At 44.5% G+C, this 12,050-nt stretch overlaps 1 protein-coding gene across 11 annotated transcripts in view; it reads right to left on the bottom strand.

The window, feature by feature from the left end:
• Positions 1 to 1,047: 1,047 nt before the first annotated feature.
• The window catches only part of nebl (nebulette), a 403,223-nt gene continuing 392,220 nt past the window's right edge, over positions 1,048 to 12,050 (bottom strand). For all 11 annotated transcript variants that reach the window (XM_070881396.1, XM_070881395.1, XM_070881387.1 and 8 more), the window contains one exon: positions 1,048 to 4,002. In XM_070881396.1, coding sequence (XP_070737497.1) covers positions 3,826 to 4,002 — 177 coding nt within the window. In that variant the 3' untranslated portion in view covers positions 1,048 to 3,825. The remainder of the gene's footprint in view (positions 4,003 to 12,050) is intronic.

Below are 12,050 nucleotides of genomic sequence, written 5' to 3' on the forward strand. Positions count from 1 at the left end.
GGCAATGTCATCTTAATCTTTACCTGCAACAATTGCCCTTTCATAATTTAGTTCATGGTTTATATTTTTGACTACTTTTGCAAGTATACTGAGTGCAGTAATGGTTCAGATTATAAACCACTTTATCAAATAATTTGTATATCCTCAAATGCTTGATATTGTTTTCTCAGTTATAACATAATCCTACACCATTTAGAGTGCTTGGTTTGTAAGTTTAAAAAAATCACTGATTTTCCTGTTTCAGTGTTACCAGCCTAAATAAAATGAAGATGAACATTACATGTGATATTAAAACAGGTCTGGAGTACAGAAAGACAATCTGCTGCATCAAATCTGCCCCATAGCCAACTACACCAAAGTACTAGTCAGGCACAATTTACTCTGGAAGGTTGAAACCACCACATTCAGGATACAGATTCCTCTAAATAGCCACTTTGTAAAATAAATGGTATTAATCAAACAAAATGGTGGATTGCATCCATGAATGTCACTGGTGCAGTTTTGTTCAGATACATTTGATAAGTAAAATGGATACCAAAAGTCTTGCTTTTAAAATAAAAGTAATTTTTTGACTTATTTGTCTATCTCCAGCATTAGTTTGAAGTTATTTAGGATGTGATGAATAGGGCAATTACACATTGTTGAAGATTAAATCTATATTATACAGCACAGTTATGCCAAGTTGAACTTCCATCATGTTATTAAGGAATTGATAACCAGAATAAAGTGTAGAAAACTGTGCTGTAAAAATTGAGGCATAGGCATGAATATTAACTTCATGAGAGAGAAATTGAACATTACTGCGCCCATTTTTGGGGTGAATAATCAATGTTGGGGGGACAAATATCGGCTCGCAATCTCCTGTACCCAATCTCCCTTGAAAGTGCAGCGACTTCAAATTAGAATGCAGTAACTTCTAGGTGTCCAGGATGTCAGCCTGAAACAGGCTCCTCCTGGCTCCATAAAAATATTGAGCTGTTGCCTTTCCCAGGCTTGCCCCCTTGGACTTTGTCTCTGCCCACCTCCCCCACCATCACCTCCCCCCACCTCCAGGACCTACCTGCGGGCTGGCTCGATGTCAGAGCCGGCTGAAATTCCTACAGTCCTGACCGGCACACTGCCTCAGGACGTCCCATTAGTGTCTTCAACCATGCCAGTTTAATTTAAATGAGGCCTGGTGCCAAATTTGGCTTGGACCGCTCACTGACTTCTTTGGGCGCATGTTCGAATCGTGCCACCCATTTGAACCAAATTGAATGCCTTCCCCCATAGTGTCCAGAAAATAATTAGAATATCCCATGTATGAACATAGGACAAAGGAGTAGGCCATTCAGGTTCTCTAGCCTGTTCTGCCATTAAAGAAGATCATGGTTGATCTATATCCTAACTCCCACCTTGGCTCCATGTCTGTCAATACCCTTAGCTAGCAAATATCTACCAATCTGAGATTTAAAATAATTGAGCTAGCAGCTACTGCTTTTTGTGGGAGAGTGCTCCACATTTCGACCACCCTTTGCATCAAGAACTTCTCTCCTGAATAGCCTGGATCTGATTTTAAGGTTATGTCCTCTTGTCCTAGACTCCCCACTGGCAGAAAATATTTCTCTCTATCTCATCAATTCTTTTCAAAATCCTAAAAACCTCAATCATCCATTCATTCAAATCATCCCTTAACCTTCTATATTTCAGTGAGTACAAGCCTGAGAGTATATGTAATCTCTCCTCATAATTTAACCCTTGGCGCCCTGGTAACATTCTGGTGAATCTGCGCTGCACTCCTTCCAAGGCCCAGAACTGTACAGTGCTCCAGATGTGGTCTAACCAGGCCTTTGTATAGCTATAGCAAAACTTCCTCCCTGTTTATTCTCACCCTCTAGATATAATGGCTAACATTCCATTAGCCTTTTTGATTAATTTTGTACCTGACTACTACATTTTGGTGATCTGTGTACATGGATCCCTAAATCTCTTTGGACCTCCACTGTTCACCATTAAAAAAAAATACTTGGAGCTATCATTCATTGGTCTAAAATGGATGACCGCACACTTCCTTATGTTGAAATCCATCTGCCACAATTTTGCCTACTGACTTTATCTATCAATGTCTCTTAGCAATTTTTCGCTCTCATCTACCCGACTGACTACGCCATCAATTTTTGTGTCACAGCAAACTTGGATATATAGCTCTCTATTATGTTATCCAAGTCATTAATAAATAGTGAATAGTTGAGGCCGCTAATCACAGATCCTTGTGGGACACCACTAGTCACTTCCTTCCAATTTGAGTACGTACCCATTATCCCGACTCTGTCTTCTACCGCCTAAACAATCTCCTAAGCAGGTCAGTAATTTGCCTTCAATTTCATGAGCTATAATTTTAGCCAACAGTCTCTTATGTGTAACCTTATCAAATACCTTCTGGAAGTCCATATAAACTATAGCCATCAACATTCTCCTGTCTACTACTTTAGTTACTTCCCCATAAAATGTAATTAAGTCATTAGACATGACCTAACCTTTAAAAATGCACGTTGGCTCTCTCTAATCAGCTCAAATTTCTCTACGTGCTCAGTCACTCTGTTCCCAATTGTAGATTCCAACAACTTTCCCACACCAGAAGTTAGATTAACAGGTCGAAACTTCCTGATTTCTCTCTCACACCTTTCTTAATTAATGAAGTAGCAATAGTTAACATTTCAGAATTTTACACTGTAGTCATCTGCACAAAAATGTTAATGTTTGCACAGTATACATGTAAAGCGCAATAAGCTTTCTTGCTTTGAAAGAAATATTGACCACCAGTCAAAAAGACGTACGTACTTCAGTATCTTTATTTAACCCTTTATGGCACTAGTCAAAGCATTGTTGTGCCAGTCATACAGAACTGTTCATTCACCAGGATAAATGTTAATGAGAGTTACCTTATAATTAATTAAATAAACTGTCTTTATTGGCTAAAAAAAGACATTGTCGATGAAGCATGCATAACCAATAACCAAACCAAGCAAAGCAAAGCAAAACAAACCAAACCAAACCAGGTGACCCTCGTGTATTAGGACCTCCATTTCTAACAACCCAAATTACCCCAAGGTTAAAAAGGCAACAAGTTTCTTCTGGAATAAAACATTACAGAGCGATCTGTACATGGACAATTCATTTCAGTGTAAAGAAAGTGCTTGAGATATCCACAGTGCATAGGAAGAAAGACAAAGTTCCACTAAGGAAATACTTCAAGTTATACAGCTGACATTAGTAATCTTTGTGCATCTCACAGGCAAAATACAAATGTGCACTAGTTAGTATTAAATCTCTCCAAAATTAGCCCACAATCATTTGTACCACACATTTTTTTCTTCAGGATGAGTATCTTGAACTTAAAACACTTCGCAAAAACAGAAATCTGCAAATACTCTAGAAGCAAACTCAGCAAAATTGCACGCAGGAATTGATTTATCACACTTGTGATACAGTAAGTTATGATCAGAGCTGATCATAACTTGTAACACAAATCCAACAGCTGACAAAGTTGCTGTTAAAGACTAGCACAATCAATGTTGTTACGTCAACATTATTAAAAGCCTTACTGACTGCAGGAAACCATGGTCTATTATACTGTCTTCCCACTGAATGATAAGATTGGTCAGTAAGAAGAACAGTTTCTTAAAAAGTCGTAAGAGTACATCAGTAATACAATAATGAAAAGCTACTTAGATAGTAAATAGGATTTTAATATACTTAACAGATTCATCTCTCCCTTTTGACATTTTAATTACCATTTAGTGTAATAAAAATAAAGGATTAAGCACATTCGCCAAGAAACTGGATTCAGTGAAGAGGTTCAACATAGTTTGCTGGAAGCATTCCAGTTTTTCCAGTTCTCTGGACAGTGCCGTACATCCAACCCTCATCAATTGCTTGTACATTGATGATGTAATCACCATCCTTGAAGGAAACCTCATCCTCATCAGCAGCAGTGTAGTCATACATTGCTCGGTATGTCCTCTGTAATAAAAAGACATATAATTACTTCAGCAAAGATTTGCTACATGAAAAGTTACTTTCTCAATACAAATCAACAATAAAGCTTCACAAAAAAAAATCAGTTAAAGTAATAGACCGCTTATATTAAACAGTTTTTGATGTGAAGCAGTTTCACCCTCTCAATGATGGAAACAATGATGGATCTGAACTGGTCTGAATCATAACAACATAAGAATTAGGAGCAGGAGTAGGCCATGTGGCCTTTCAAGCCTGCTCTGCCATTCAATAAGATCATGGCTGATCTTCGACTTCAACTCCACTTGCCCGCCCAATCCCATATCCCTCGATTCCCCTAGATTCCAAAAATCTATCTCAGCCTTGAATATACTCAATGACTCAGCACCTACAGCCCTTTTGGGGAGAGATTTCCAAAGATTCACAACCCTCAGAGTGAAAAAATTCCTCCACATCTCAGCCTTAAATAGACAACCCCTTATCCCGAGACTGCCCCTAGCTCGACAGACAGCGGAAACAAGTTTTCAGCATCTACCCTGTCAATCCCCCTCAGAATCGAATATGTTTCAATGAGATCACCTCTCATTTTTTTTTTAAACATCAGAGAGTGTAGGCCCAATCTATTCAATCTTTCCTCATAGGACAATCCTTTTATCCCAGGGATCAATCTAGTGAATCTTTATTGCACTGCCTCTATGGCATGTATGTCCTTTCTCAGATAAGATGTCCAAAACTGTGCACAGTACTCCAGGTGTGATCTCACCAAAGCCCTGTACAATTGTAGTAAGACTTCCTTACTCTTGTACTCCAACCCCTTCACAATAAAGACCAATATGCCACTTGCCTTCCTAATGGCTTGCTGTACCTTCACATTAACTTTGTGTTTCCTGTACGAGGTCACCTAAATCTTTCTGAACACCAATATTTAATAGTTTCTCACTATTTAAAAACATTCTGTTTTTCTATTCTTTCTACCAAAGTGAGTAATCCTAATTTCTCCACATTATACACCATCTGCCACCTTATTGCCCACCACTCACTTAATCTGTCTATATCCCTTTGCAGACTCTTTGCATCCTCCTCACAGCTTACTTTCCCACCTAGTTTTGTACCATCAGCAAACTTGGATACATTGCACTCTGTCCCTTCATCTAAGTCATAAATATAGATTGTAAATAGCTGAGGCCCAAGCACTGATCCTTGCGGCACCCCACTAGTTACAGCCTGCCATCATTATAGGCAGTCCCTCGAAATCAAGGAAGACTTGCTTCCACTCTAAAAGTGAGTTCTCAGGTGGTTGTACAGTCCAATACAGGAATTAGAGTTTCTGTCATAGGCAGAGAATGACCCATTTATCCCTACTGTCTGTTTTCTGTCTGTTAACCAATCCTCTAACCATGCTAATATATTACTCCCAAACCCATGAGCGCTTATGTTGCGTAGCAATCTTTTATGAGGCACCTTATTGAATGCCTTTTGGAAATCCAAATATACTACATCCACTGGTTGCACTTTATCTACCTTGCTAGTTACATCCTCAAAAAAACTCAAATTTGTTAAACACGATTTCCCTTTCATAAAACCATATTGAGTCTGCTTAATCATATGATTTTATAAGTGCCCCGTTACCACTTCCTTAATAATGGATTCCCAGCACTTTTCCCGACGACTGATGTCAGACTAACTGGCCTGTAGTTCCGTGTTTCCTCTCTCCCTCCTTTCTTGAATAGCGGGGTTACATTTGCTACCTTCCAATCCACTGGGACACTTCTAGAATCTAAGGAATTTTGGAAGATCACATGCATCCACTTCTCTTAAACTCCTTGGATGTGGGCTATCAGGTCCAGGGCCATTGTCGGCTTTTAGTCCCATTAGTTTCTCTTTTCTCTACTGATATTAATTACTTTAAGTTTAACGTCTCTGCCATTTCCTTTTTCCCCATTATAATTTCACCTGTCTCAGCCTCTAAGAGACCAATGCTTACTTTTGCTTCTCTTCCTTTTTACATACTTGCAGAAGCTCTTACGATCTATTTTTATATTTCTTGCTAGTTTACTATCATTCTATTTTCTCCCTTTTTATCAATTTTTTGGTCATCCTTTGCTGGTTTCTAAAGCTCTCCCAGTCCTCTTGAATGATAAGGGAGTCAAGGATTATGAGGAGTGGGCAAGGAAGTGGAGTTGAGGCCAAGATCAGGTCAGCCTTGATCTTATTGAATGGTGGAGCAGGCCCGAGGGGCCAAATTGCCGATTTCTGCTTCTATTTCTTAGGCTCACTACTATTCTTCGCAACATTATAAGCCTTTTCTTTTAATCTATTACCATCCTTAACTTCTTTAGTTAGCCACAAATGGATCCCTTTTCCCATGGAGTTTTTATTTCTTAAAGAAATGTATATTTGTTAAGAATTCTGGAATATTTCTTTAAATGTTTGCCACTGCTTATCTATTGTCATACCTTTTAATCGAATTTCCCAATCTACCTTAGCTAACTTGCCTCTCATACTGATTTAATGGCTTTATTTACATTTAACATTCGCTTAACGAGCCTATAAACTGCTCCCACCAGTGTTTTTTGCCCTTTGTTATTTCTTATTTCCACCCATAATGGGCCCAAGTTTCCACATGATTTGCGCCTGATTTTTTAGGAGCAACTGGTGGAGAACGGACTATCTTAGAAATCGCAATTCTCCACATTTTTTTTTCTGCAGTTCTAGTCAGGTAGAACAGTTCTACTTTGGAACAGAATTTTTTCTTCAAAAGGGGGCGTGTCCGGCCACTGACACCTGATTTGAAAGTTTCCACAGTGAAAACGTACTCCAAACTAAAGTAGAATGGAGCAAGTGAAGATGTTTGTAGAACCGAAAAAACCTGTTCTACACATTAAAAAATCAGGCGCAGGTTACAAATTAGGCGTCCAGAACGAGGTGGGGGGGGGGGGGGGGGGGGAAGGGAAGTCATTAAATTCGATAATAAATCCTTATTTATACTTATACAAATAAATCCAACCTGAATAAACATTTATAAGCAAAGAAAAGATTAAATAAACCATCTTCCTACCTGTGTGAAAGTGCTTCAGGCAGGCCTTTCGGGACTGAAGGCTGAACAGGCCTGCCCGACACTTCGGGCAGGGCCCGTCCCCAGCACCAGATTTACAGGTAGGTGGCATTGGGTTGGGTCGGGTCGGGTCGGGGAGGGGAGGTTCGGTTAGGGGAGAGAGAGAGAGAGAGAGAGAGAGGGGGGGCGGAGGGAGAGAGAGAGAGAGAGAGAGAGAGAGGGGGGGCGGAGGGAGAGAGAGAGAGAGAGAGAGAGAGAGAGAGAGAGAGAGAGAGAGAGAGAGAGAGAGAGAGAGAGAGAGAGGGAGGGAGGAAGGGAGAGAGAGAGGGGGGGGGGAGGTCAGGTCGGATCCAGTCCGGGAGCGGGAGTCGGGTCGGGTCGGGGGGTGGGGGGGGGTCGGGTCGGGGGGCGGGAACGCGGGTCGGGTCGGGTCCAGTCGGGGAGTCGGGGAGCGGGAACAGGAGCGCGGGTAGGGTCGCGTCGGGGGAGCGGGGGGGCGGGGAGCAGGAACAGGAGCGCGGGTCGAGTCGGGTCAGTCGGGGGGCGGCGCGGGTGTCGGGTCTGGTCCGGAGGCAGGGGGGGGGCGGGGAGCGGGTGTCGGGTCTGGTCTGGTCCGGAGGCAGTGGGGTGGGGAGCGGGTGTCGGGTCTGGTCCGGAGGCAGTGGGGGGGCGGGGAGCGGGTGTCGGGTCTGGTCGGGGGGGAGGGGGCGGAGGGAAGCAGGAGCTGGCCGTGGGAGGAGTCTTATTCACGCAGCCCCAGTGAGGCCATTCGGCCAGGGCTAGGGGCTGCGTGCTTCGGGCCCCTCCCACACAGTTCGGCGCCTGGAGCTACTGCACTTGCGTGCCCACTGTAGCGCGCATGTGCAGAGGTCCTGGCACTGTTTTCAGCGCAGGGACCTGGCTCCGCCCCCCCCCACAGCTCATGCTGCGCTGCGCCGAGGGCCAGAGGACCTGCAAGTAGGTGGAGAATACCGAGGATTTTTTTAGGTGCACTTTGTGGCGCGAAAAACGGGCGTCCAGGTCGGGACTGCGCCATTCTAGGCGCATGTGGAAACTTGGGCCCAATAATTCTACTTCCTGATCTTCTAAACCAAGATCCTTTCTCACTACTGTCCTTATATCATCCTTTATCATGGCTATCCCCCCCTGCCCCCCTCCTCTTTTTCCATTCTGCCTATCTTTTCGAAACATCAAGTAACCTAGAATATTTAGTTACCAACCTTGTTCACCTTGAAACCACGCTCTCTGATCAAAGCCATGTATTTCTATTTGTGCCAGTTTATCTTGTTAGGAATGCTTCATGCAGTCAGATAAAGATCCTTTAATTTTAACTTAACATTATTCCTGCTGATACACTTTTACTGTTAAATTCTCACCGTTTCTGTCAAACTCTGCTTATCTTTACCCAAATTGCTGCACTGCTCCATTGCCATGACTTTTCTCTTTAGATTTTTAAATTTCCACTCACCTGACCCCTCGCACCCTCTTTTTAATTTAAAGCCCTAACTACAGCCCTAGTTATTTGATTTGCCAGGACACTGGTTCCAGCCCGGTTTAAGTGGAGACCGTCCCAACGGATAGCTCCCTAACTATGATGTCCCCTACCACTACAACATTCTTTTCACTCTCTTCTACCCCCACCCCCACCCCCCCCCCCACACACCTCCATTTGAATGGCCTCCTGTACCATAGTGCCGTGGTCTGTTTGCTCATCCACCCTTGCAGACTTTGCCCTCATCCATGCGGGCAGCAAAAACTTCATACTTGTTGGATAAGGGCAAAGGTCAAGGCTCCACCAGCACTGCACTGGGGTCCCCTTACCTGCCCGAGTTGCAGTTTCACCCTCCTGTCCCTGAACATTAACCAGACCTGTACCTAACAAGCAGTGTGACTGCCTCCTGGATCAAAGTATTCAGATAACTCCCCCTCCCTGATGCCCCTCAATGTCTGCACCTGGACTCCAGCTCAACAACTCTGAGCCGAAGTTCCTTGAGATGCAGACACTTACTGCAGATGTGGTCGTCCGGGATCATGATGCTCCCCAAACTTCCACATGCTGTAGTTGCAGCAAACAACCTGCACTGCCATCCCTACATAACCTTGTTTTATTTATTTAGTATGTATTGATTTAATCAACTTAGCTTATAATTTCATTTTTTACTAATTAATAGATCTACCTGGAGGTAGATGAAATTTAATACTTACCTATAACACAAAGCACTGCAAGTATTGGAGGCAAAAAGCAGCAGCTCCTTCCCCCTATGATCCGAATTCCGACTCTCTCCAAATTCCCAAGTTTATCATCATCATCATAGGCAATCCCTCGGAATCGAGGAAGACTTGCTTCCACTCTTATCATGAGTTCTTAGGTGGCTGTACAATCCAATACGAGAACCACAGTCTCTGTCACAGGTGGGACGGGAGGGAAGGGGTGGGCAGGGAGCCTGGTTTGTCTCATGCTCCTTCCGCTGCCTGCGTTTGATTTCTGCATGCTCTCAGCGACGTACTCGAGGAGCTCAGCGCCCTCCCGAATGCACTTCCTCCACTTAGGGTGGTCTATGGCCAGGGACTCCCAGGTGTCAGTGGGGATGTCGCACTTTATCAGGGAGGCTTTGAGGGTGTCCTTGTAACGTTTCCTCTGCCTGCCGTTGGCTCGTTTGCCATGGATGAATTTGCTTTGGGAGTCTCGTGTCTGGCATGCGAACTATGTGGCCTGCCCAGAGGAGCTGATCAAGTGTGGTCAGTGCTTCAATGCTGGGGATGTTGGCCTGGATGAGGACGCTAATGTTTGTGCATCTGTCCTCCCAGGGGATTTGCAGGATCTTGCGGAGATATCGCTGGTGGTATTTCTCCAGCGACTTGAGGTGTCTACTGTACATGGTCCACGTCTCTGAGCCATACAGGAGGGTGGGTATTACTACGGCCCTGTAGACCATGAGCTTGGGGACAGTTTTGAGGGACTGGTCTTCAAACACACTTTTCCTCAGGCAGCCGAAGGCTGCACTGGCACACTGGAGGCGGTGTTGGATCTCGTCGTCAATGCCTGCTCTTGTTGATAGGAGGCTCCTGAGATAGGGGAAGTAGTCCACATTGTCCAGGGCCACGCCATGGATCTTCATGTCTGGGGGGCAGTGCTGTGCGGAGAGGAAGGCTTGTGGAGGACCTTTGTCTTACTAATGTTTAGCATAAAGCCTATGCTTTCATGCATAGAAACATAGAAAATAGGTGCAGGAGTAGGCCATTCGGCCCTTAGAGTCTGCACCGCCATTCAATGAGTTCATGGCTGAACATGCAACTTCAGTACCCCATTCCTGCTTTCTCGCCATACCCCTTGATCCCCCTAGTAGTAAGAACTACATCTAACTCCTTTTTGAATATATTTAGTGAATTGGCCTCAACAACTTTCTGTGGTAGAGAATTCCACAGGTTCACCACTCTCTGTGATGAAGTTTCTCCTCATCTCGGTCCTAAATGGCTTACCCCTTATCCTTAGACTGTGACCCCTGGTTCTGGACTTCCCCAACATTGGGAACATTCTTCCTGCATCTAACCTATCTAAATCCATCAGAATTTTAAACATTTCTATGAGATCCCCTCTCATTCTTCTGAACTCCAGTGAATACAAGCCCAGTTGATCCAGTCTTTCTTGATAGGTTAGTCCCGCCATCCCGGGAATCAGTCTGGTGAACCTTCGCTGCACTCCCTCAATAGCAAGAATGTCCTTCCTCAAGTTAGGAGACCAAAACTGTACACAATACTCCAGGTGTGGCCTCACCAAGGCCCTGTACAACTGTAGTAACACCTCCCTGCCCCTGTACTCAAATACCCTCGCTATGAAGGCCAACATGCCATTTGCTTTCTTAACCGCCTGCTGTACCTGCATGCCAACCTTTAATGACCGATGTACCATGACAACCAGGTCTCGTTGCACCTCCCCTTTTCCTAATCTGTCACCATTCAGATAATAGTCTGTCTCTCTGTTTTTACCACCAAAGTGGATAACCTCACATTTATCCACATTATACTTCATCTGCCATGCATTTGCCCACTCACCTAACCTATCCAAGTCACTCTGCAGCCTCATAGCATCCTCCTCGCAGCTCACGCTGCCACCCAACTTAGTGTCATCCGCAAATTTGGAGATACTACATTTAATCCTCTTGTCTAAATCATTAATGTACAATACGCCTTGGTAAATACGTTGACTATGTCCTGGAGTTCAGCCTGTGTGTGCACACAGAAGCAGGCGTCGTCCGCTTACTGTAGCTCGACGACAGAAGTTGGAGTGGTCTTAGACTTGGCCTGGAGAGGGCGAAGGTTGAACAGCTTCCCACTGGTTCTGTAGTTTAGTTCCACTCCAGTGGGGAGCTCATCAACTATGAGGTGGAGCATGGCGACGAGGAAAATTGAGAAGAGGGTTGGGGCGATGACGCAGCCCTGCTTGACCCCGGTCTGGACATGAATTAGGTCTGTGATGGATCCGTTGGCAAGGATAACGGCTTGCATGTCGTCGTGGAGCAGGCGGAGGTTGGTGACTTACTTTTGGGGCATCTGAAACAGAGGAGGACGCTCCACAGACCCTCGTGGTTGACAGTGTCAAAAGCCTTTGTAAAGTCGAAGGCGGCCATGTATAAGGGCCCTGCATTTTTCCTGCAGCTGTCGCGCTGCAAAAATCATGTCCATTGTGCCCCGGAGGGGACGAAATCCACACTGCAACTCCGGGAAGAGCTCCTCGGCCACAGGGAGAAGATGGTTGAGGAGGACTCTAGCGATGACTTTCCCAGTGGTTGATAGCAGAGATTCCTCTGTAGTTGCCGCAGTCAGACTCGTCCCCCCTTTTTTTTTTTAAAAGATAGTCACGATCACCGCATCTCTAAGATCTCCCGGCATGCTCTCCTCCCTCCAGATGAGAGAGATGAGGTCGTGTATTTACGCCAGTAGTGCCTCTCTGTCATACTTCAGTGCCTCAGCAGGGATTCCATCCGCTCCCGTAGCCTTG

Source organism: Pristiophorus japonicus, chromosome 5 (assembly GCF_044704955.1).
Source record: "Pristiophorus japonicus isolate sPriJap1 chromosome 5, sPriJap1.hap1, whole genome shotgun sequence".
NCBI lineage: Eukaryota > Metazoa > Chordata > Chondrichthyes > Pristiophoridae > Pristiophorus > Pristiophorus japonicus.